Below are 26,975 nucleotides of genomic sequence, written 5' to 3'. Positions count from 1 at the left end.
AGACTCTTGAGAGTCCCTTGGACTGCAAGGAGATCCAGCCAGTCCATTCTGAAGGAGATCAGCCCTGGGATTTCTTTGGAGGGAATGATGCTAAAGCTGAAACTCCAGTACTTTGGCCACCTCATGCGAAGAGTTGACTCAATGGAAAAGACTCTGATGCTGGGAGGGATTGGGGGCGGGAGGAGAAGGGGATGACAGAGGATGAGATGGCTAGATGGCATCACTGACTCGATGGACATGAGTCTGAGTGAACTCCGGGAATTGGTGATGGACAAGGAGGCCTGGCGTGCTGCGATTCATGGAGTCGCAAAGAGTCGGACACGACTGAGCGACTGAACTGAACTGAACTGATGTAAGTTAATACTGCTGCTGCTGCTGCTAAGTCGCTTCAGTCGTGTCCGACTCTGTGCAACCCCAGAGACAGCAGCCCACCAGGCTCCCCATCCCTGGGATTCTCCAGGCAAGAACACTGGAGTGGGGTGCCAAAGTTAATACATTGCCATATAAAATTTGGTGTCCTCAACCAATAACTGGGTGATCTAAAAACCAGGAGACAATTCTCTAAACTTATCTGGACCTGCTGAGGCGGAGGATGGGCCCAAGCGGCCCTTCCAGGTCTGCCAAGGCCAGAATGTCCAAAGCACAGAATGGTGCCTGCTTTTCTCAATCTTGCATTTCCGTCAGGGTGCACTGTCGCTGGGCCACTGCAGTGACTACTAAACTTGATCCTGGATAAGTGGTATGTCAAGACATTTTTCTCCCTAGAAGTGTTAGTATGAAGCAGCCAGCCCATTTTAAGTGTTGTGTGGTTTATATTCTAGCTTGTCATTCCCACACAAATCCAGTTCTTCTTTACTTAAACTGCTTACATTAATTCTAATAGCAGGAATATTCCTGGGTCCAGCCACCACCCCACATCAACCCCCACCCCACCCCCACAACCGCCTCACATCAACCCTCACGCACCCTCAGCCGTGCGGCCACAGCAGGTTTCAGTTCCCTGACCTCTGAATCGCTTCAGCCTCATCCGCAGGAATCCTATTGTTAAGAGACAACCTTCTTCGTTTCAAACGTAATTATCCCACAGAATTTTACGCTTTTACTTTAAAACTGTTACAGTTATTTAAACTAATGAAGAATCTATGGTGCAACCCAAGACGTTTAAAACCCTCTGTGTGCGTGTGTGAGTTCTTAGTCGCTCAGTCATGCCCGCCTCCTTGGGACGCTACGGACTCTAGCCAGCCATGCTCCTGTCTATCGGGATTCTCCAGGCAAGAACAGAAGTGGATGACCACGTCCTCCTTCAGGGGATCTTCCCAACCCGGCGATGGAACCCAGGCCTCCCGCATTGCAGCCGGATTCTTTTCCGGTCTGAGCCACCAGGAAGCCCTCAGGTGCTTCTCAACACTGATAAGATGCCTCGGGAACCGAATGTAGAAGAGTGCTGGTGTCCTCTAGGCCCCGCTCGGTCCGGCTGGTCCCCGCTCGGTTCATTTCGGGCCACTTCGGCCCCGCTGGGCTCCGCCCCTCGCAACCCGAGACGGAGGCAGGTCCTACGCCACGCCCCTCACACGCCCAGACGCAGGGTGGGGGTCCTATGCCCCGCCCCTCAAGATCTCACGCAAGCCGGTCCTACTTCCGGTCCCTCACACGCCCAGAGGCAGGCGAGTGTCGTACGCTCCGCCCCTCGCTGAGGCTTTAGTCTTGTTAACAAGGCCGGAGGAGTTTTTGGCGTCTCTACACGACGCAGGCGAGTTTACAGCAAATTCTGAAGCCAGCTATTGGTAGGTGCGGTCGCCCCAGGAATCATGAGGTAGTTTTATGTTTTATTTTTCTTAACTTGCGCCTGCGGTATCCCCCTCTCCTCCATATCCGTGGTCTTGGGTCACCTCGGACCTCCTTGTTCCCCCACCCGTTCTGTCAGAGATAAGAAATCGTTGAAAATGCTTCCAGCTAATAGAGCTTTGATGGAATTGAGTAGGAGTGGGTTGTCTTCATTAGTTAAAATTAATTGGAGAAGGGAGATTGTTCTAGAATTGGGAAGATGATAACAGGAGTGCTGTACATAGTTGTGCGGGAGTAGAGACAGGGTTATTAATAGACTCAGGTCTTGGTGTGCAACATGTTGGCGGATTGAATAAAAGATCTGTAGAGTAGAAGCCTGTTGAGGAATGGTATTCCTGTTAATGGGAGACTTCATATGAGGGCTGTTGCACGCATTGCTTCCAGCAGTTTATCTGCTCAGAGCGGAGGATACTGATTTTACTGTGGTTAGAGTGGCCAGAAGCTTTAGAATCTAAGGGGCTATGAAGGAGGCCCCCCTGTCCTTCAAGAGCTGGAGTATCTTCCATTTAGGTCTAAGTGGGGGAGGACACTGGGCAGTGACATTGGGGCCTCTCTATCTTTGTGACTTCTTCACTGAGCTCAATCCAACCAAATCTCAGGGAGCTAAACTTTGAGATGTCCCCAGTTGCTGGCAGGTTTTTCCCGGAGGACCAGCTTCTTGGTCTCCATACTGAGTGCCCAGTGTCCTCGGAGTTGCAGCTTGTGTGTTTCTGTTGCAATGCCGATGCCCAGTGGTCTCTGCCGTGTACCCCTATTGCTCAGCTGTGCATGAAAACTGGTGAAAAATGGGAGAAAGTAGAGGGGAGTGTTGGGGTCTGCAGGAGAGCTGTGGGAAGAAGCAAGTGTGAGCCTCTGGTTGAGCCCCATGCGTGGCAATGGGTATGTTCCAAGATTAGTGGTGTGACCAAGTTCAAGGTGACTCTGTCCCCTGTAAGACAGGCCAGTGCTTCAGAGTGATTGTCATGGTCCATGCACAGCTTGAAAAAGGATTTCCAGACATGAGGCCGAAAGGGAGGAGAATAAAGTTTATTAGACTGGATGACAATGTTAGCACAGAAGGTCAGCTCAAGGGAGAGTGGAACACTTTACCAGGCTTGCAGCCAAGTTTTATAGCCTAAGACAGAGAAAATTCCTACTGGAATGGTAGCATTAGGTGATTGCTTATGATGCTGTTGTTGTTCAGTTGCTCAGTCATGGCCCACACTTTGCAACCCCATGGAGTGCAACAAGCCAGGTTTCCCTGTCCTCCACCATGACCCAGAACTTGCTCAAACTCTTGTCCATTGAGTCAGTCTTGCCATCCAACCATCTCATCCTCTGTTGTCTCCTTCTCCTCCTGCCTTCAGTCTTTCCCAGCATCAGGGTCTTTCCTAATGAGTCAGCTCTTTGCATCAAGTGGCTAAAGTATTGGAGTTTCAGCTTCAGCATCAGTCCTTCCAATGAATACTCAGGACTGATTTCCTTTAGGATGGACTGGTTGGATCTTCTTGCATCCAAGGTACTCTCCAACACACAGTTCAAAAGCATCAATTCCTTGGTGCTTATCTTTCTGTATATTTCAACTCTCACATCTACGTATGACTACTGGAAAAACTATATCTGTGACTATACTGACCTTTGTCAGCAATATAATGACTCTGCTTTTTAATATTCTGTCTAGGTTTGTTATAGCTTTTCTTCAAGTGAGCAGACGTGTTTGAATTTCATGGCTGTGGTCACCATCTACAGTGATTTTGGAGCCAAGAAAATAAAGTCTGTCACTCCACTGTTTCCCCATTTATTTGCCATGAAGTCATGGGACCTGATGCAGTGAAATCAACAAATGTCTTTAAAAAAGAACTCAGAAGTGTTTATTAGACGCTGAGTCTGTGGTTCTTTTGTTCTAACCAGTAGGTGCTTGAGCCTTTCTCTTGTGTGTCACTGGGTTCTGGGATACTTCAGCTTTTCTGTCAACAAGAGACAGAAGAGAAAGACATATATCACATGGTATCACTTATCTGTGGAATCTAAACAAAGGGTACAAATGAACTTCTCTACAAAACAGGAATAGACGTGCTGACATACAAAACAAGGTATGGTTATCAGGGCGTGAGAGGTGAAGGAATAAATTGGGAGATGTGGATTAACAGACCTTTCACTTCATCTCGCTACTATGCATAAAGTGAATAAGGAATGAGAACCTACTATATACCACAGGGAATTCTACTAAATACTCTGTAATGAGCTATACGGAGGAAAAAACCTTAAAAAGAATGGATATATGTATATGTGTTCTGTTGTTCCCTTGCTCAGTGGTGTCCAGAGTTTACAACCCGATGGACTGCAGCATGCCAGGCTTCCCTGTCCTTCGCTGTCTCCTGGAGTTTGCTCAAATTCATGTCCATTTTGTCAGTGATGCTATCTAACCATCCTGTGTCACCCCCTTCACCTCTTGCCCTCAGTCTTTCCAGATCATTGTCTTTTCCAATGAGTCCGATATTTGCATCAATTGGCCAAAGTATTGGAGCTTCAGCATCAGCATCAATCCTTCCAGTGAATATTCAGGGTTGATTTACTTTAGGACTGACTGGTTGATCCCCTTGTTGTCCAAGGGACTCTCAAGATTCTTCTCTATCACCACAATCCAAAAGCATCAATTCTTTGGTCAACTTTGTTTATGGACGGACTCTCCCATCTCTACCTGTTACTGGAAAAACAACAGCTTTGGCATTAGTAATCTTCGTTGGCAAAGTGATGCCTTTGCTTTAAAATACACTGTCTACTTTTATACCTTTCCTTTCAAGGAGCAGGCCGTCTTTTCATTTCCTGACTGCAGCCACCTTCAGCAGTGAGGCCCTGGCCGCCTCACCCTGCCACTGTCCCCACACAGGCCTGACTTCTCACCGGCCCCGCGCCCCTGACAGCCGGGCTCCGCTCGGCCCCGCCTCTAGGCCGCTCCGCCTTTTCACTGCGCGTGCGCACAACGTCACACACCCGGAAGCGGAGTGCAGCGAGCGGAGGTCTCAGCGCAAAGTGAGTTTCTCTTTTTCTAGTCAAGTCTTCCTCTCGCAGTTGTCTTTCCTCTGTACCGTGGGTTGAGGGTCGCTGCTGCATCTAAATCTCCGCTTCCGTCCCACCACCCCCAGCAAATTCAGATTTCCCTGTGTGGCGAAGAGGCGCCTCCATTTTGCTTTAAACTCGCTCTGAAGCGGATGCCGGCGTTTGTTCCCTGAGACGTCTCATTTCTCAACTCTTTGCTGCTTAAAACTAATTTCTGATCTCAGTGACTCCTCTGCCCTTCCTGCACCGCGTGAAATTCTCTTGGGCGATGTGGGTTTATTCGCTCTGCGGTCCCCAGGCTCGCGCTGTCGCTCCCAGGAGGCCGCGCCGGCCCCCGCTCCCGGAGAGGCTCGGGTCTCTCCCAGGTCCTGGGATTCTGGAGAGCCCGCCCCGCTCCTGAAACTCCCAGCCGCTCAGTCGTCGCGTCTCATCTGGCCGGTAGTTCTGTCCCTCAGGCATTCGTTTCTTAGACCGTTTCCCCCGACCCCGTGTTGGGGGAGGTGCCTGGGCCAGCCATGTGACACCCATGGTTCTGTGTCCCAAATAAAACCCGCTGGAATTTGGCTCTTGCGGGAGGGGGCTTCTTATTCAGTTGCCATCCCTGCAAATAGGCCAGGGTGGGTCAGGAGAAGCAGACGGCGACCTCGAGGGAAATAGAAAATTGAAAATATCATGAGGGAAAAGCGATGGCAATGAAGAGGATTGGTGAGGGACTTGGGAAGAGATAGCAACATGAAAGAGCCTTGACGGTAACGGTGGATAAATGAGAGAAATTTAGAGAAAAGCAGGATCTCCAGAAAGTTAAAGGCGAGCAACATATGGAGATGGTGGTGTTGAGTGTGAGTCCTTGCGACCCCTGTATCTCCCAGAGTCTGCTCAAATTCATGTCCAGGGATGCTGTGTAACCTATCTGACACTCTGCCGGCTCCTTCTATAGCCTTCAAGGGAGATGGGCTGTAAATTACGTGTCCTAAAGAGCACACAGAGAGCCGGAAAAGGGGATACTAGAGTTGGAACCTTGATCTACAGACAATATCATGCTGGCAGAGTACTAGTGAACAGAAACAGTGACAGACTTTATTTTCCTGGGCTCCAAAATCACTGTAGATGGTGACTGCAACTATGAAATTAAAAGATGCTTACTCCTTGATAGAAAAACTATGACCAACCTAGACAGCGTATTAAAAAGCAGAGACATTACTTTGCGGACAAAAGTCTATAGTCAAAGCTGTGGTTTTTCCAATAGTTACGTGTGCTTATGCGAGTTGGACCATAAAGAAAGTTGAGCGCCGAAGAGTTGATGGTTTTGAACTGTAGTGTTGGAGAAGACTCTCGAGAGTCCCTTAGACTGCAGGGAGACCAAACGGCTCAATCCTAATGGAAATGTGTCCTGAATATTCATTGGAAGGGCTGATGCTCAAGCTGAAGGTTCAATACTTTGGGCTCCTGATGAGAAGAACTGAGTCACTGGAAAAGACTGTTGCTGGAAAAGATTGAAGGTGGGAGGAGAAAGGGCCGGCATCACCGACTGGATGGACATGAGTTTGAGCAGACTCCGGGAGTTGGTGATGGACAGGGAAGCCTGGCATGCTGCAGCCCATGGGGTCCCAGAGTCCGACTCGACTGAGCAGCTGAACTGAGTGATTGGAGGAGCTGAGAAAGAAAGTGAGCTGAAAGGAAGCATTGCACTTGGAGGTGCCAAAGAGTTGGGAGAAACGGAGGGCAGACGTGGAGGAAGAAAGGCAGAAATACAGGGAGATTTAGGATTATCAGGGAGGTTGGAGAGAAAGCATCTTTATGGGGAACAGATGGCAGAGAGAGGCCAGATGGGAGTCAGGGAAGAAGTAGAGAAGAGGCCAGGCACAGCAGGAGAACCGAGGAGAAGACAAAGGGAGACAGAGAAAGAAATAGGGAAACAGATAAACCAAATGAAGTGAAAATAAGTAGTGTGCAGGTGGTGGTGCAGACTAAATCCAGAAGAGTGCTGAATCAATTGAATAAAGAATTAAGTCATGATATATTGATTTCTAGCTTTACAATCTAATAAATTTAAATCTTGCTCCTTTGAATTATACAGAGGAGGATGGGAATTGCAATACTTCTGTCTGTAAGGCTTGTGGTTGTTGTAATTATTTGTATTGAAAGATAATATCCATGTGCAGAGTCTGTTGAATTGGGGAGTAAGGCAGTGACTTGACTCACAGAGGTGGATCACTCGCTTCCCTTTTCCTGGTGTGGAGTAGAGGTTGTGGGAGAGGAGAAGTGGTTAAAGAATTGACAGACTGTTACGGCATGGTACCTTTTCAAGGAACTTTAAACATGTTCTTAGTGATGGCTTTCCTTTTTGCTTTCTCCTTTGTTTACATTTAATTCTTTTTTAGCTTGGGTTAAAGATTAGTTCATTTCAATATCTACTTTGTTGTAAACAACTATTCACATCTGAAAAGATTTCGTGGTCTCCTGAAATTAGTTCATGTTATTCTTTTGTAAATATGCTGTCTTATCAATTGGTTTTTATTTTTCTCCACTTTGCACCAGAGTTTTTCAATGAAAACATTTTTAATAAGCCGATTAACTTAGGTTTGCTTCACATTTATTTGAAGCCCATTTCCTGTCTTCTCTTTACATTATATCTTGGAAACATTTTTTTGGTAACTAGTAAATAATTGTAAACTATTTTGATGAGTACTTAATAAGGATGTCAGTGATGTTTTTTCTTGAATCAGGACCAAATTTAACCAGTTAGTATGATGGTCTGTTTTCCTCTCTTTCATGTGGTCTGGTGACTAGTGAGCTATGAGTTAATCTGATATTTACTCAGGCCCAGAAGCTGAGCAAAAGTGACTCCTGAAATGATTGGCCAAATTGGGTGTGTGACTGTGTGTGGCAGTTTTTCTTGGAGGGAGTTCCCACTTGTTATCAGAATTTGAAATGAATCCCAGTTTTCCACAATGCAAAGGACAACTGTAGGATGGAGATGGGAGCATAGGCTCAGAGTCAGAGAGAATCATGAGCTGTCTTCTGTGAATAAAGGTCGATGTGAAGGGAGGCCTCCCACCTCCACTGGCTTCCCGGTGTCCTCAGAGCAGCATCTTGACTCCTCAGGTGGCTCCCCAGCCCTTTGTCATCCTCAGGTCGCTGCCAGGGTCTCCAGCCTCATCCTGGGAGCTGACCCCATTCTCATGGTCAGTCTGTCCTGGTCACATTTATGTAGTCCTTGTTCATAGACACCAAAACCTTCTCTGTCTCGGATCTTAGGTTTTTCTCCTACCTTTGGTCATTAAATTTTGACCGTGGCTCTCTCTCTTTCTGTTCCTTCAGCTCTAGGCTAGCGAGGTCTCCGCATCTCCTTCTGATATTCGCTGTCAAGTTAGCCATGTTTACTGCCTCTGTATCACCTTCATCAAGCATGCCCTTCTCCTTTAATTATTTGGAGTGGTTCCTGTTTTCCCTTCATGGAGGCTGCACCGTGTTCCTGTTCTTCCCAGGATGCTTTCAGCATTTCACTCTCGGGGTGAGGACTAGGACTGTGCGATGGGCACTAGGACTGTGGGCTGGGCACACACTTCTTATTCTAGCTCCACCTTACTGCAGCAGGAGTCAAAATAAAGTCAAAATAAAGAAATTCCCTGAATTTCTCCTTTGGTCTCTTAATTAATGCAGTTGATTAAAGAGCCCAGGTTCTAGGTCAGTAACATACACACAAGCGAACACACACGTATATAATGACATATTGTGCACCCATGAAAATGACGATTTTTGTCACTTGGGACAGTTGGATGAATGTAGAAAACATTGTGCTAAGTGAATTAAGACAGACAGAAAAAGCCTGATTCAATATGTGCTTCCATTATGTGGAATGTGAAAAAGTGAAAATCACTAGTAGCAGAGTGATTTTCTAGTTGGATGGTGGTTATCTGGGGCTGGGAGGTTGGCAAGATGGGGAGATGTTGGTCAAAAGGTACAGATTTGAGTTGTAAAATGAGTGTATCCTGGGGAGGTATGTGCAGCATGCTGCCCGTAGTTAATCCTGTGTTACTGGAAATTTGACAGGAGAATAAATCGTCGGTGTTGTCACCACACACAAACCATGGGAATTTGGAGGTGATGGATGTGCTGGTTAGTGGTCTGTGATAAATATTTCGAAGTGTATACATGTGTCACATGGTCACAATGTGCATGGAATGTATACACAACACCTTCTTGATAGGCCGTTCTATGTCAGTAAAGCTGGTAAAGAAGAAAGTGGCATGTAGGCTGGACTTGAATCCTTGAGTGGCGTTCAACCCAGGCTTCACATGAGATCATGAGGCATTTTGCCTGGGCATGTTTTGTCCCCTCTCCCCATCAGATACGGTCCTCAGGTTCTCCGCGGATGTTTCCAATCTACATTGAGCCCAGGGCTCTTAGCCTCCACTTCTGAGACTGAGATCAGGCCCTGGGGGAGGGGAGGGCGCTCTGCTCTGAGTGGGGCTGGACCAGGGCCTGCTGTGTGACCTGAGGGGATTGTGGGGTCAGCGGAGGTACCCCCTGCTGCTGTGTACTTGAGGCCTCACCAGGAGGGGAGTGTGATCCGAGGGAAAGTGTGGGAAAGTCCTGTGTTGGACTCTGTGCGGGAGTTGACGGTCCTGAGTCCTCCTGAGACAATGGGCACAGAGGACTGTCTGTTCCTCATGGAGAGGGCTTCCCTGTGTGTGGGGTTGGGGCTCAGGAAGGGAGTGTGTTGACTCTAAACATTAAACACCATGTTTTCCACCTTTTTGATACGCCTTGAAGATTCGTGTTACCTGAGGGTGAAGCCCAGAAGAGGAGGAAGATGAAAGAAAACAAGTCAGGCATGACTCTTTCTCAGGTAAGGTCATATTCTCAGTTGATTCTCAATCTGTCCCTCCTGAAATACCTGTCTTTGGACTGGCTAATCTTCTCTGACTCTGAAGTGTCCTGTCTGACTCCTGTACATGCACACTCACCCGGGCCTTCTCTCAGGGCCAGTTGTCTCCACTTAGATCCCATCTCCCCATGACCCGGTGACCTGGCCCTTGTGAGGAGGCTCCCTTGGCCACTGTTCTGGGAAAGACTTCTCACCCACCGGTTGGAGAGAGGGTCTCAGTGCTGTTGGGCAGCAGGGATTGCTTAGGGCCCATCCGGATGCCCTGTCTGCTCTCTGTCAACCAGGGTAAAGAAGCTGCACATAGATGTGAGGTACTAACATCCACAGTACATGCTGAAATCTGGAAAAGAGGCCAAGGAGGGGGAATCAGTCCTGACTTTTTATAGTACATTTAAAACTAAATTAGAACCTCCTTGAAAATTTTAAGTGTTTGGGAGTGAAATGGAAAGTTCAGAAACAGACCTAAGTGCTAGAGAGTGTTTTTAAACTATGAAATGTAGTTTGCTGATTATTTATTCTTCCTTTTTGGCTGCACGATGCAGCTTGCAGGGTCTTAGTTCCTTGAGGAGGCATTGAACCTGAAACCCTGTGGTGGAAGTGCGAGCTCTTAAACCCTGGACTGATAGGGAATTCCTCCAACTTTCCTAATCTTGATGGCATGCTCATGGAATAAAAAGATAAACTTTGGATTTTGTTAATAACTACATACATATCACTAACAATAATATCATATTATTATATTTAAATATACTTTTCTGCTATACTGGCTTTTCATTGCTTCAGTGGCTTTTATCTAGTTCTGGTGTGTGGTGGCCACTCTCTAGTTGTGGTGTGTGGGCCCCTCATTGTGGTGGCTTCTCTCATCTTGTAGCACATGCTCTAGAGTGCACTGGCTTCAGTAGTTTCACCTACTGGACCCTAGAGCTCTGGCTCAGAAATTGAGGCTCACAGGCTTATTTGCCCCTTGGCATGTGGGATGTTACTGGTCCAGATATCAAACCCGGGTCTCTTGCACTGGCCAGTGGATTCTTTACCACAGAGCCACCATGGAAGCCCTCATATTATTTGTAAATACAGGTATTTTTATTCTGATTAGAATAAATCTTCTGTATATTATTTCCTCTTGTTTTTCATTTTTTTGAAGTAGTATAAGATAATGTTGAGGATTTCCCTGGTGGTACAGTGGATAACAATGTGCCTGCCAATGTACGGTGCATGGGTCCCATCCCAGGTCCAGGAAGATGCCTTAGAGCAACTATGGTCATGTGCCACAACTACTGAGCGTGAGCTCTGGAGCCCGGGAACCATAACTACTGAAACCCACACACTTTAGACCCTGTGCTCCAAAACATGAGACGCCCATGCACTGCAGCTGCAAGTACTGAAAGCCTCCTCACAGCAACAAAGGCCCAGCAAAACCAAAATAATTAACTTTTAAAAAAGACATAGAATGTGGACAAATTACAGAAGTACAATTGATTCATTTTTAATGTCCCAAAGATGCTGAAATACACATGAATAAAAGAAAATGAGAGTGTCATCCCAGAATGTGTCAAAAGGCATCACCTTGGAGTAGGAAATGGCCACTCAGTCCAGTATTCTTGCCTGAAAATCCCATGAACAGAGGAGCATGGTGGGCTACCATGAGGTCGCAAAGATCTGACCCGACTGAGCAACTAAGCAACAACAACCTCCACACACAGCAGAGTGAGCTCTGAAAAACAAATCTAAACCTCTGATTTACCTCCTGCAGATTCTTTGGTGACTTCTAGTTACTTTTGGAATAAAGTCCTAAATCCAAAGACCTTCGGCCTCTACCTGGCATCACCCCTCTTCATTCCCTGTGTCCCAGATAGACTGGCTGACTTTCTGTTCACTAAATACCTTCCTGCCTCAGAGCCAGCACTCAGGCTATTCTCTCTGCTTGCAACACTCTTTCCCACCTTGCCAATCCTAAGTGTTTCCTCCTCATGGAGACCTTGTGTGATTTCTTGATGTATGTCGAGACTTTCCAATAAATCTGTTAGCACCAGGCCTGTTTCAGAGCACATGTTGCAATAGTAACTTTAAAATTATGAATGTAATTGGGTGGCTGGCTGCTAGACTGTAAGCTCCATTATGTTCACTGCTGTACTCCCAGTTTGGGGCCCATGCTGACATTCAGTAAATTTGGATTGAAAAGAAAAATAGACAGGTCTTCCTTGTTTCAACCAGTTGTGTGTTTACATTTGCATATGTGAGTGCATGGATCTGTAATTCCATGGTTTTATTACAGAACATCATCTCATAAACATGTTTTATGCTTTGTAGCAGTTGAAATTGTATCTTAAGTGTTTTCCATTCCCTTAAGTTTTTTTTACCTCATTACGTGAATGATGGAAACAGTAGTAAGAATATTGACATCGTATGGTTGGTGGGAAGAGCGGGTGACCCTGTACAGTGACCATTTATCCTATAGTCGTGTCCGACTCTTTGTGACCCAATGGGCCATACATAACCCTTCAGGCTTCTCTATCCCTGGAATTCTCCAGGCAAGAATACAGGAGTGGGTTGCCATGCCCTCCTCCAGGGGGATCTTCCCCCCGGAGATATCAACACCCTGTACCCTGCATTGCAGGCAGATTCTTTACTGCTGAGCCTTAGGGCAACCCAGATACCTACATATGATACTGCATGTTATAGTGTTCCCTGTGCATTCAGAAGGAGGTAGATAGTAAATTAATTTGTGAATATTTTTCTGTCCATCTATCATGTCTGTCTTTCCGTGGCTGACAAAAGATCTGGGATTCTACACCTCCATTGCACTTCAGCTTTCTTGAACTTGTTTCAGGTATTCTTGGAACTCTCTCTGGATGCAGTTTGCTGGTCTGGTACTTAACTCACTGATTCCTTAGATTCAGTCGTCAGTCACAACCACCTGACCTCAGGTGCTGTTGCCTCATTTCTTAACTGTTTGATCTGAGCGAATTCTTAGAATGACAGAATTTTCGCTCCAGTAAGATGGACACAGATCTTTCTCTAACGTACTGTCATGTTGATGATAAGTTCATCTGTGTAAAATCTTTAGAGTAATGCTTAGTGTGTAGGAAGTGCTGAAACACTGTCATCAGTGTGATGACATCATAATCATTGAAATGTGTGTTCTTTGAAAGCCACTGTGGACTTTGTTGTCTCTGAAGACACCGGTCTTGCTGTAACTCATCTAGATAGTGAATGTCACTTAGTTTGTAGAGTGTAACACTTCTGCATAGACAACTCACGGATTGAATTTTATCTGTATATTCTTCATGTATTGTACACACAAGTGACAAATTCGTATTGATTGGAAGATGTCATAGTCTTATGAATCAACAGGAAATTAGAGAGCCACAGTTTGTCCAAATAGCTTTTAATGGATCTATCAGAATGTTACATTACCTGAATTGATCCTTACCCCTCTCACCTTTTCTCATTTTGTGTGAAAATAAGAATCCTCCTGAGTGCCTGTTAGTGAAATGTGCTTTCATTTCAGACACAGTTGACCGTTGAGGATGTGGACATCAAGTTCACTCCAGAGGAGTGGGAATGCCTGGACCCTGCTCAGAGGGCCTTGTACTGGGATGTGATGGAGGAGACCTACAGGAACCTGCTGTCTGTGGGTGAGGATTGCTTCCCTGTGAAGTTGGAATTTGGTTTGGGGGTATCTCTGTGTTTTCCCTCTGTGTCTCTTGGCAGCCCATGTTTTGCTTGACTGAGTTCATAGCCTTGTTGATTCAGACTTGAAAAAACTTTGTGACTGGCATGAGGTGTTTAAGCTCGTCCTTTCTTCAGGTGATCTGCACACTGTGTGATACGCAAGTTTCTCCACAGCTTGAGTATTTATAAAGCTGATTTCCAACTTTGAAATATCGAATTCCCTGTTTTCTACCCCTGTGTTCTTAGTTCAGTAGTTCTTGGAAAGGAACTAGATACATGGATGCCTGTGTGCTCAGTTGGTACAGTCGTGCCTGACTCTTTGCGACCCAGTGGACCGTAGCCCTTCAGGCTCCTCTGTCCATGGTATTCTTCTGGCAAGAATACTGGAGTAGGTTCCCATGCCCTAATCTAGGGGGATCTTCACTCTCAGGGGTCTAACCTACGTCTCCTGCGTGGCAGGTGGATACTTTACCTTTGAGCCCTGTGGATGCCCAGTTATCTGTATTATACTGTATATTATACTGTTTCCTGTGCATTCAGAAGGACGCTGATAGTAAGTTAATTTGTGAATATTTTTCTGTCCGTCTGTAATGTCCATCACTTCTTGGCTGACCAAAGAGGTGGGATTCTACACCTGGCAATGCAGGAAGCACAGGGTCTAGGTCCTCTCTAAAGCAGACCTCTGAGCTTGCTTCTAACCTGGCTGGACACTGCCCTGACTGTGAGTGCCCTGACTGCCTGCTGTGAGTGCAAGGCTTGCAGCACCAGAGATAAGACAGGGGACAAATCTTGAGATTGTCGAGGCCTTGGAGGGGCCCTGGCCTACTCATCCCCAGGTTTAGCAACATTATAGGTTTTGTAAGACAAACAAATAGCATTAACAGAAAAACAGAGTTGCTATTTGCTCACAGATTGCTGATGATAACAGATAGCATCCTGGGATTATAAGGGGGAACCCCAAACTGCAATCTTTGAAGTCTCACCCATGACTGTAACATGCTGCCTGGGACCTTTTCCCCACTGGGTCTCCAGATGAGCTGTGTCCCAGGACTTCCCAGTGCCGTTTGAGTCTGGATGTTGGTCAGAACCCAATTTGGTGATGTATCTTCTGCTCTTTCTACTTCTCTTTGCTTTTATTGTTAGCATATTGAAAGTCAGCTTGATAATTCTATAAGTATGTGTATTATTTATTTGTACAGAACAAGTCACTAATTTTGTTAACAAATCTTTGAACCTGAGACAAAAGTGACAACTTTTGGCGAAACTTTAATTGGCCCTGTGAGCAGTATTTGTGAGACAGAATGCCACTTTGTAGGAAAAAGGTGATTAAGGTTGATAAAGTTTTTATTCCCTAATGTGAAAGTTTGCCTTACTACTAGTTAGCTCATACATGGGAGGGACGTCTACACTGGATGGTGTGAGAATTGGAACCTTAAATAAAGAGGGCTGTACCCTTAGAAGTTACTAAATGTTTGTGACTCTTGCCCATTGAGAAAGGATAAGAATCTGCCCTACTGGATGAATCCTCCTCTCCTATCATAAGGTACATAAAATGAAAGTGAAAGTCACTCAGTCCTGTTGGACTCTTTGCAACCCCATGGAATATAGAGTCCATGGAATTCTGCAGGCCAGAATATTGGAGTGGGTAACCTTTCCCTTCTTCAGGGGATCTTCCCAACCCAGGGATCAAACCCAGGTCTCCCCTTCATTGCAGGAGGATTCTTTACCAGCTGAACCACCAGTGAAGTAATGTGAGGTACATAAAGGTAAATTAAAATTGTTGAAAAGAAGTTACACCTGGAAACAGAATTGTGCAATTGGTGAGGATGATTCTCCATATTACAATTTCAAATTATATTTCAGTTGATCAGCTCCTCAATTTTTAAGTGGGCTCTCTCTTGAGCTGACCCACAGCTTTAACAGTGTCCACCACTGCCCTTTCTGTCTCTGTTAACAATCTTTGTCCTGTTGTGGCCTTTCACCCCTCTCAATCCCTCTGTCTCCCTCTCCATCAGCTAGTCCCCTGATGAAGCTAACTTCCCCTGTCTCTCAGTGGGGGCGGAGGGGAGGGGGCAGCTTCCCCCACTGCTGTCCCCACTCTGGCAAATTTCTTTACCCCTTCAGATTGTTCTGATCAAGTGAAGACCCACATCTACCCAGAGGGACAATCCAAGATTTTCATCATCCATGTGTCCCTGTTACCACAGTCAATTTGAGAACTATTTGATCTGTATTTTAGATATAAAACTGTGACTATAGAAAGGGATGATAACGTTTTTGACACAGGGATTGCTGTGATATTCTTTAGAGTCTGGAGAATACTGGTTAAAATGATTTTTATTTTTTCTTTGAGAGTACAAAACAATTTCTTTTTGCATATGGAATAAAAACAGCTAGCTTCTTAAAAAGCCCTGCCTACAGAAAAGCTTGAAGTTAACCTTTACCAGGGATCCGAGATGACTCTAGTGGTAAAGAAGCTGCCTGCCAGTGTGCGAGACACAGGAGATGTGGGTTCAATCCTTGGCTAGGGAAGATCCCCTGGAGGAGGCAATTGCAATCAATTCCAGTAGCGTCAGAGAGACGTTTTAAATCTGTCTGGATTTATGTGTCTCAGTGTGTGTCTTTGATTTTGGATAATATTGCTGAGGTTTATTTGTAAATGAGCTCTTACTCAATTGGCTTTAAAAGAAAGTCAGCACTTGGCTTACCGTTGTTGGCTCAATGGTAAAGCATCCACCTACCAGTGCAGAAGATGGATTCGATCCCTGGTCTGGGAAGATTGCACATGCTACAGAGCAACTAAGCCTGTGCAGCGCTACTACTGAACCCCTGGTGCTCTAGTGCTTGTGGTCCACAAGAGGAGTAACTACAATGAGAAGCTTATGCACCACAACTAGAGAGAGTAGTCCCCGCTCGACACAAGGAGAGAAAGATGGAGCAGCAACAATGATCCATTGAAGCCAAAAATAATAAATAAATAAAAAAAAAACAGTGTGTACAAATCAGGTTCATGTGAACTGAGAAATATTCGATATTAAATATGTAGTATTAATGTTTGCTCATCTAATAAAGACATATCTTGAGTCATCCACGTTGTGTAGTACTTCTGTTGTATTACACTGAGAGATTTTGGACTATTGATGACTATTCTGAGATGCTGTCTAGTTTTTAGAAGCTATCACTGGTATTTTTGTTCACTAATCTAGAAAATGCTAATAGAAAGCACAGTTCATAGTTGCTTAAGGAAAGTAAGATGGGTGTTTTCAGTAAAAAAGGTATGAGAAATGAAATTGAGTTTGGATGCTCATAGCAGTGAGCGGAAGCTGGAAGCAATGTCTTTGTTTCTCACACCGAGAGTCCTGATCATTGGACCACAGCAGCCAACAGTTAGGGCTAAGGTCCCTAGTCTTGCCTGCCTGGTCAAGAAAGAATTCAGATGAAGAGGCACAAGGTAAAGAGTAAAGGAAAAAGTTTATTGAAAGGAAAAGTACATGCAGAAAGGCACATGGGCTAGCTCAGAGAGAGAGCCCCACCTTTGGGAAGTGTCAATTCTTTAGAAAGGTACAGTTTTCCAGGTCTTCGTGTCCCCTCAGGCCAGTCACCTTCCTTTGTCCCCTCTGGTTAATTTGTCTCAGCACTCTCCCCTGGGGTGCAGACGCATACCCTAGCCAAGATGAATCTCAGAGTGAAGGCTTCTGGGAGGACCAAGACTCATTATGGCCTGGAATTATCCTCTGACTTGACCTCAACGAACTTTTGTCACATGTGTAGTGTCTCCCTTAATAGAAAGGGTTTTTTCCTTTCTTTGTCCTTGCCATGATTATTCCCTTGAGGTAAGAGACAAAGACTGGCCATTTACCCTGTTTTTGTTATAGATTCCTATAGATTCCTCAACTGGAGGCCAGCTATGTCTTATCTCAGCAAGTGCAGAGATGAAGAGACTAATTGTAGATATTCAACCTGTAGCCCATCTGTCTCCTATGTGAAAATTATATTTTATTAGGGAAAAACAAATTAAGTCTGATTTACAAGTGGCTCTTTATAAATGAAAAAAGTCATTTAAGGAAAAAAAGAGTGAGAGGTTTATGGAAATTGGATTCCAAAGACAGAAGTCCCAAAGGGTAGGTCTTTATATGATCTTTACAGTGTGTCATTTGACTCCTGTTAATGTTGTTGCTTCACTTTGGGGAGCATGTAATGAAGTGTTTCAAAGGGGTCTGTTTCCTCTTTGTCCCCCTTCTGTGCTGGATTCCATGGGATGTCCACTTTTGGTCCATGTAGAGCAACGATAACACCTCCAGAGCCATAATCCTTGGAGCCAGCCTGGTTCTCTTCCTATTTGCTGCACTTGGGAGACCTCATTGGAAGAAGGGGAAAGACTGGCAGCTCTTCAATTGCATTTGGTGTCTCAGATCCTACACAGAGCTGCCTTCAACCTGTCTTCCTGTTCGGAGCCCTCAGCTAGTCCTGTTGTTACTGCATTTACTAAAACCTTCAGGGGTGTAAGTAACAGGAATGTGGTTTGGATCTTCTGTGATTGTAACTCAGGAAACCTGTAAGGACAGTGGACATTGAGGTCCTGTCTTGGATCCCCAGTGATGCATATATGAATCAGGCTGCGTGTAGCCTCCTTGCTTATACTGTACAAAATGACCCTTGCTCATCCACTGAACCACATTTTCAGGACACGACCTGAATTGAAATGTCGGGGGTGGTACCTCGGAAACCATTTCTAGGTGACATGGCTGAGTAAGGCTGTTAGTTACACAGATCAGTTCTTGTGTCTCACTTGACCTTATCTTTTAAACTCCTGGAGTTTGTTGTAACCTTTTGTAATCTGCTTTGCCCAAGTGGGCCCTGGTGGTTAAGAACATGTATGAATCTGTAGGTCTGGGTTTCAGTCCTGCTTTGCTCATTCCTTTCATGTACCGTGGGTTGTGTACATGAACCCTGTGTATCCACTATCTTTATTTGAAAAATTGAGTTAATTCATGCTCTTAGTTATTATAGAATTTTGACTGTTTTACTGAAAAGGTCAGAAGTTACTTTTTTTTTTTTCCTGAACCATGTGGCAGATGTGATCATAGTTCTCCATTCAGGGATGGAATCTGTAACCCTACAGTGTAATCATGTAATGCTATCCACTGGACCATCAGGAAATTTGCCTCAAAGGTTACTTTTACATAAAATGTCTATTTACTTCATGTCATGGTTATTGTAGCATGTCTCTTTGTCTGCATTACATACTGTATATTGTTAGTTTATATTTCCTTTCCAAGAGTTTGCCTCTGACTCTAGTTAATAAGTTTTCAAATAATATTCCTTTTTTTTATAGCAGGTTCTTTACCTCTGAGCCATAAGGAAGTCCCCAAAGCTTGTTCTTTTACATGTATCTTGGAGCTCATGAACCGAGTAAGTTAAGGATTCTGTATAGATAGGCAATTGCTGTATTGAATGGTTGTTATTTAAGTAAAGAATGTTTCATTTTTTTAATTTTTTGTCATTAGAAGATGATGGTCTTTATGTTTTATACAGTATAACTGACATGAACCCCTTCTTGTTATAAAAAGTCTATATGTCTGTTTGCTTATAGATTTATAGGAGGTATTTAGAAAAGTGTTCTTTCTTTTGTTTTTAAAATTATTTTAGGGAATTCCCTGACAGTCCAGTGGACAGGATTCAGCATTTTCACTGCAGAGATCCTGGGTTTAATCCATGGTCAGGGAAGTAAGATGTCATGAGCCTTGTGATGGGGAGTGGGGGGTGGGGGGTGGAGCTGTTTTAACAGATTCTTTATTTTCACTATGCAGTGCTTGTTGAACAGTCGTCAACTGCCATTTATGTTTTACAATATTCGTTAGAATGCTTCCTTTGGATTATTTACCATTACAGGGTACTGCCTTTTTGATCCTTGCTTGGTCAGTCCCTCAGTCCTGTCTGACTCCTTGTGATATGGAGTGTAGCCTGCCAATCTCCTTGTCCATGGAATTTTTAGTGTTTTTTCTCCTCAATTATGAGACAGAAGCATGTTTACTGCCAAGTAGAATGAGCTTTGAGGTCATGGTGGGAAAATACCTTTTTCTTTGAGACTTGACATGAGTTTGCGTAAAATGAATATTTTCCTGATTGCATCTTTGAAACTTGGCTATGCTAAAATTAATTTGAATTATGCGTGATGACTTTTTTTGTTAACAAGTTCTATTTCTTTGTAAATGTTGCTTATATTTCTAAGTTCATCATCGGAAAGTTTCTTAATTCAGTTCAGGATGGGTATGACTTTTGGTATAATATGTGTTCAATATGAAAGAATTTATTAATGAATTGTAATTAATAGGATACCTATGTTCTTTATATCTTGTAGATGTGTCTCATATACATATGACCAAGAAATTACAAGCAAAAGGAAACAGTGGAAAAGGAAAAAATTTTCAAACAGTGATGTTTGGAAGAGCTGAAACCCATGAAATCAAAGATTTTTTCCTCAGAAAGATAGAGAAAACTGTGCATGGTTTTGAGTATCTGTGGACAGATGATGAAAGAAGTGACAATGGAATATCTATATCCCATAACAAAAATCTCACTGATGGAAAAGATCATCAGAGTAGAAATGATGCAGCAGATAAGCCTGTTGAAAGGCTCAGATCAAGCTTTCATGATGAATTGCAAATGCTTCAGTCTGAAGGGACAATTTTTGAATGTAGTCGAGTTGTGAAGAATATCAACAGTAGCACCTCAGTTTTGCCAATTCAGAGAACTTGTAGTGTCCGCAAAGGCATTTCTTATAATGAGAATCCTGTTGTGCATCCCTCAGAACAGGCCCCAGACCGGGAAGCATACAAGAAAAAATCTGACAAAACTCGTGATTGTGGCTTAACCTTTCTTCAGCACTCAGAACTCACTAGACATCAAAGAATCCTTACAGGAAGAAAACCATATAAAGCTGACATAGGTGGCAAGGCCTTTAATGATAATGAGAGCCTTGCAGTTCATCGGAGAAATCATACTGGAGAGAAACCATATAAATGTGATGTATGTGGCCACAGCTTTAAACAGAAGACAGCCCTTCAAATTCATCTGAGAGTACATACTGGAGAGAGACCATATAAATGTGATGTATGTGGCCATTCCTTTAAGCACAAGACACACCTTCAAAATCATGGGAGAACTCATACTGGAGAGAAGCCATATAAATGTGATGTGTGTGGAAAGGCCTTTACTCGCAAAGAAAGCTGTGCACTTCATCAGATCCTTCATACTGGAGAGAAACCATATAAATGTGATGTATGTGGCCGTGGCTATACTCGAAAGTCACAACTTAGAATTCATCGAAGAGTTCATACTGGAGAGAAGCCATATGCATGTGATGTGTGTGGAAAGACCTTTTCTCGAAAGGAAGGCTGTGCACTTCATCAGATCCTTCATACTGGAGAGAAACCATATAAATGTGATGTGTGTGGCCGTGGCTATATTCGAAAGTCACAACTTGGAATTCATCAGAGAGTTCATACTGGAGAGAAACCGTATAAATGTGATGTCTGTGGAAAGGCTTTTACTCGTAAAGAAAGCCATGTACTTCATCAGATCCTTCATACTGGAGAAAAACCATATAAATGTGATGTGTGTGGACAGGCGTTTACTCGCAAAGAAAGCCATGCACTTCATAAGATCCTTCATACTGGAGAGAAACCATATAAATGTGATGTATGTGGCCGTGGCTATACTCGAAGCACACAACTTGCAATTCATTGGAGACTTCATACTGGAGAGAAACCATATCAATGTGATGTATGTGGCCATGGCTATCCTCGAAAGTCACAACTTGTCATTCATCAGAGAATTCATATAAGAGAGAATCCTTATAAATGTAATGTATGTGGCTGTGGCTTTACTGGAAAGAGACAACTTAGAATTCATCGGAGAACTCATACTGTAGTGAAATCTTACAAATGTAACAATTGTGGTAAACGTTTTTTTGCACTGTTTTCCTTAAATAAACATCAAGCAGTTCAAACAGATGAGAAAGCATGTAAATGTAATTTGTGTGGCAAAATGTTCAGTTCCAGGTGTTATTTAGCAGTTCACCAGAGAACTCATACTGGAGAAAAACCATATAAATGTGATGTGTGTGGAAAGGCCTTTACTCGCAAACAAAGCCATTCACTTCATCAGATCCTTCATACTGGAGAGAAACCGTATAAATGTGATAGGTGTGGCCATGGATATACTCGAAAGTCACGACTTGTAATTCATCACAGGGTTCATACTGGAGAGAACCCTTATAAATGTGATGTATGTGGCTGTGACTTGAATGGAAAGAGACAACTTAGAACTCATCGGAGAAGTCATACTGAAGTGAAGTCTTACAAATGTAATACCTGTGGCAAAAGTTTTTTTGCACTGTCATCCTTAAATAAACATCAGGCAGTTCAAACAGATGAGAAAGCATGTAAATGTAATTTGTGTGGCAAAATGTTCAGTTCTAGGTGTTATTTAGCAGTTCATCAGAGAACTCATACTGGAGAGAAACCATATAAATGTGATTTATGTGGCTGTGGCTATCCTCGAAAGTCACAACTTGTAGTTCATCAGAGAATCCATGCTGGAGAGAATCGTTATAAATGTGATGTTTGTGGCTGTGGTTTTACTGGAAACAGACAACTTAGAACTCATCGGAGAATTCATACTGAGGTGAAATCTTACAAGTGTAACAACTGTGGCAAACGTTTTTTTGCACTGTCATCCTTAAGTAAACATCAGGAAGTTCAAATAGATGAGAAAGCATGTAAATGTAATTTGTGTGGCAAAATATTCAGTTCTAGGTGTTACTTAGCAGTTCATCAGAGAATTCATATTGGAGAGAAACCATATAAATGTATTGTGTGTGGCTGTGGCTATACTCGAAAGTCACAACTTGGAATTCATCACAAAGTTCATACTGGAGAGAAGCCATATAAATGTGATGTATGTGGCTGTGACTTTACTGGAAGGAGACAACTTAGAAATCATCAGAGAATTCATACTGAAGTGAAATCTTACAAATGTAACAACTGTGGCAAACTTTTTTTTGCACTGTCATCCTTAAATAAACATCAGGCAGTTCAATCAGATGAGAAAGCATGTAAATGTAACTTGTGTGGCAAAATGTTCAGTTCCAAGTGTTGTTTAGCAGTTCATCAGAGAACTCATACTGGAGAGAAACCATATAAATGTGATGTGTGTGGAAAGGCCTTTACTCGCAAAGAAAGCTGTGCACTTCATCAGATCCTTCATACTGGAGAGAAACCATATAAATGTGATGTATGTGGCCGTGGCTATACTCGAAAATCACAACTTGAAATTCATCAGAGAGTTCATACTGGAGAGAAGCCATATAAATGTGATGTGTGTGGAAAGGCCTTTACTCGCAAAGAAAGCCATGCACTTCATCAGATCCTTCATACTGGAGAGAAACCATATAAATGTGATGTATGTGGCCGTGGCTATATTCGAAAGTCAAAGCTTGGAATTCATCAGAGAATTCATACTGGAGAGAATTCATATAAATGCGATGTATGTGGCCGTGGCTTTACTGGAAACAGACAACTTGGAATTCATCGGAGAATTCATACTGAAGTGAAACCTTTCCAATGTAACAGCTGTGACAAACGTTTTTTCACTCGGGCATCCTTAAAAATACATGAAGTAGTTCATACAGATGAGAAAGCACGTAAATGTACTTTATGTGGCAAAGTCTTCAGTTCCAGGTGTTACCTTGCAGTTCATCAGAGAACTCATACTGGAGAGAAACCATATAAATGTGATGTATGTGGAAAGGCCTTTACGCGCAAAGAAAGCCATGCAGTTCATCAGATCCTTCATACTGGAGAGAAACCATATAAATGTGATGTATGTGGCCGTGGCTATACTCGAAGCACACAACTTGCAGTTCATCAGAGGGTTCATACTGGAGAGAAACCATATAAATGTGATGTATGTGGCAAAGCCTTTAGAGTAAATGGCAGCCTTACATCTCATCGGAAAATTCATTGCCGAGAGAAACCATATAAATGTGATGTATGTGGCAAGGCCTTTAGTGTAAACGGGAGCCTTAGAACTCATCAGAAAATTCATACTGGAGAGAAACCATATAAATGTGATGTGTGTGGCAAGGCCTTTAGAGTAAACGGAACCCTTACATCACATCAGAAAATTCATACTGGAGAGAAACCATATAAGTGTGATGTATGTGGTAAGGCCTTTACTATAAATGGAAGCCTTGCAACTCATCGGAAAATTCATACTGGAGAGAAACCATATAAATGTGATATATGTGGCAAGGCTTTTAGTTTAAATGGAAGCCTCACATATCATCAGAAAATTCATTCTGATGAGAAACCATACAAATGTGATGTATGTGGCAAGGCCTTTAGAGTAAAAGGAAGCCTTACATCTCATCAGAAAATTCATACTGTATAGAAAGCATGTAGATGTGATGTATGTGGCAAGGTCTTTAGTTTCAAATCAACCCTTGCATTTCATCAAAGAATTCATATTGCAGAGAAATGTTACAAATTAACAGTGGTGACAGAGGTTTTAGTGCACAGGTATCCTTATCTCTCCATCAGGCAGTTGATACAAGAGAAAAGCATAGAAATGTACCTATGGAGCAAAGTCTTCAATTCCAGCTGTTACTTTGCAGTTCATTGGAGAACTAATATTTGAGAGAAACCATATAAATGTGATGTGTGTCGGAAGGCCTTTAGTCAAACTGCAAACCTTGCAGTTCATTGGAGAATTCACATTGGAGAGAAAGCATATGAATGTGTTGTCTTTGGCAAGGCCTTTAGTCATATTGGTAAGCTTGCAGTTTACCCAAAATTCATACTGGAGAGAAACCATATAAATGTTTGTGGCTGATGCTTTACTTATTGTGCACAACTTGGAATTCATCTGGAGATGAAATCACACTGGAGAGAAAACACATAAATATGATCTCAAGGTCAAGGCTTGTAATCTAAATGCAAACCTTATGGTTCATCGAGAATTCATGTTGGAGAGAAACCTTAAAATTGAAACAATGGTGAAAAACGTTTTAGTGGACAGTCAGTCTTAGCTCACCATCAGGGAGTTCATACAGGAGAGAAAGCATAGAAATGTAATGTGTGTGCTTTACTTGAAATGCCCATCATAAGAAGCATCAGATAATTCATAGTTGAGAAAACTGTTACAAATGGAACAACTGTGAGAGACATTTTAGTGCAAATGTAATGAGTATGGCAAAGCCTTTAATCTTAGTTCAGGCCTTATAATTTATCAGAGAATTAATACTGTATAGAAGGCGTAAAAATGAATATGGCAAAGTTTCTAGTTCACGTTCAGCTGTAAGGCAGTTCATACAGGAGAGAAGCCACATAAATGGGATTTGTATGACAAAGCCTGCAGTCACAAGGAATGACTTTGCAGATCATCTGAGAGTCAGTAGTGCAGTGAAAACTTACAAATGTAGTGAATGAAGTAAAGTATATGAAGTTTTGGGCCTTCAGAAAAGTCAGTCTGGAGGAAAACTGCATGAATGTGGTAGATGTGTAAAGCTTTGATTTTGTATTTAAACCTAACTGATCCTCAGGTAATTAATGTGATTTGAAACCTTATCCACATAGTGCATGTGGTAAGTCTTTTGGAAGGTGTTCAGTTTTTTACAAAACATGAGAAAATTCCTACTGGCAAGAATCCATACATTCAGAACACAATCAATCCCTCCAGTGGAAGAAATATAAAGATAATGTCTGTGGCCAGGATTTCAGTAACGGGCGGATCATTCCCTTCATCAGGAAAATTCATTATTCCTTCAGGTGCCATTCAGGCCTAAAGACATCAGGTGATGCATACTTGAGGGACCTTCCAAATGTTATCAATGTGGCCGGGCTTTCTGTTTATACCTTAAGCTTCTTGAGAATATTCACACTAGATAAAAACTGTATCAGTGTAATAATAAATGTGTCAGGGGTTTTAGGCAACAATCTGAAGTCAGGCTTCAGTAAAGAACTAATTTTATAGGCAACACTTACAAGTGACATGAGTATGTAAACCTTAACTTGGGATCACATCTCACGATTCATCAGATCATCCATACTAGAGAGAACCTTACCAGTGTAGAATACATGGCAAGGCTTTTAGGTATCCCCTGTATCTCAGTGTTCACCAAATACTTTATACTTAGAAATGCAAGTTTTATGGCAGTTGTGACAATTACTGCTCACTCTTTAGGTATCTAAGAACATATATCCTGGACATAAACCACTAATACAATATTTGTGCAAAGTTATTGTGAAGAAACTTGAGTCAAAAGAACCAGGAAAGTATGCGTGTGTATCTGTTTCATCATTGTTTGCTGCCATTTCTGTTGTACCATTGTTTTCTTCAGAATGTATCATAAGTCTTGTGCTCTAATAAAATTTGTGTAATTTTCCCCATAACCCTGAATGGATCCTGTTTCTTCCAACAACACAGTTTTTGTCATCTCAGTACTTCATAACAGAAACTAGCAACGCACCAAAGGCTCTCAAGGTTGAAAGAACATATGAGAATTTCTTTTCATGATTAAATCAAACAATAGCCAATTTTGGGATTATAGTCTAATAATTTTCACTTGAGTTATTCTTTCCACACTCTGTACATAACAGTGCAGTTATATTTCCTGAGTCCTCTTGTGCCAAAATGAAACTAATAGCATGTGCCTAATTTACATGAAGTGAAAATAGGAATAATAACTGCAAAAATTAGGAAATAAAAAACTTTGGCAATAAGGTTAAAAGTGAGCTGGGAGCATTCTGAAATAAATTATTTTTTATTATTAACTTGTTATTGGTCATATAGTTGTGGTTCATGGGATATCTGCAAAACATGTAGGAATTTCCCAGACCAGGGATCTGTCCCATTTCTCCTCCTTGGCAGGCGGATTCCTTACCACTGACCACCACGGAAGACCCAGAAATAGTTTACAATCCACACTATATGATGGGAATTTTTATTGTTTGATAAACTAGAAATTTCATATATTTAGTTCCCAGCATGTTGGTTCTTGTTACTTTGCAGTCACTGAAAGAAGGTGGAACCACACCCAAAGTTTGGTTTGGATATTGAGACAGATGAAGCCATATGTTGAAGTCTTATGAGAATGTTTAACTGCTGAAGCTTTCTAGTTGAATCATGGTGGACTTCCATGTTGTTTAGTTTAGTCACTTAGTAGTGTCTGACTCTTTCCGACCCCATGGACTGCAGCATGCCAGGCTTCCCTGTCCATCACCAACTCTTGGAGCTTGTCAAACTCACGGCCATCAAGTCGGTGGTGCCATCCAACCATCTCATCCTCTGACATCCCCTCCTCCTCCTGCCTTCAATCGTTCCCAGCATCAGAGTCTCTTCAAATGAGTCAGTTCTCATCAGGTAGCCACCAGTATTGGAGTTTCAGCTTCAGCATCAATCCTTCCAATGAGTATTCAGGTCTGATCTCCTTTAGGATGGACTCGTTGGATCTCCTTGAATT

The 26,975-nt window shown here is 43.0% G+C and overlaps 1 protein-coding gene across 7 annotated transcripts; it reads left to right on the top strand.

Moving 5' to 3' along the window:
- Positions 1-4,809: 4,809 nt before the first annotated feature.
- On the top strand, positions 4,810-25,902 carry LOC105005245 (zinc finger protein 665-like). Of its 7 annotated transcripts, none has more exons than XM_010863201.1 (5): positions 4,810-4,857; positions 9,661-9,736; positions 13,287-13,413; positions 19,812-20,640; positions 22,657-25,902. In XM_010863201.1, exons 2-5 carry the CDS (start codon positions 9,701-9,703, stop codon positions 23,903-23,905), a joined length of 2,241 nt encoding a protein of 746 aa, XP_010861503.1. In that variant the 5' UTR covers positions 4,810-4,857; positions 9,661-9,700; the 3' UTR covers positions 23,906-25,902. The 7 variants fall into 7 exon arrangements, with proteins under 7 accessions (XP_010861503.1, XP_010861513.1, XP_010861523.1 ...); XM_010863211.1 differs by lacking the exon at positions 22,657-25,902 and adding an exon at positions 18,786-18,862 and having other exon boundaries at positions 19,812-20,010; XM_010863221.1 differs by lacking the exon at positions 22,657-25,902 and adding an exon at positions 18,789-18,862 and having other exon boundaries at positions 19,812-19,921.
- The last annotated feature ends 1,073 nt before the right edge of the window (positions 25,903-26,975 follow it).

The sequence above is a fragment of the Bison bison genome, unplaced genomic scaffold, assembly GCF_000754665.1.
Source record: "Bison bison bison isolate TAMUID 2011002044 unplaced genomic scaffold, Bison_UMD1.0 scf7180017858370, whole genome shotgun sequence".
Taxonomy (NCBI): domain Eukaryota; kingdom Metazoa; phylum Chordata; class Mammalia; order Artiodactyla; family Bovidae; genus Bison; species Bison bison.
This window is presented reverse-complemented; position numbering and strand designations above follow the sequence as displayed.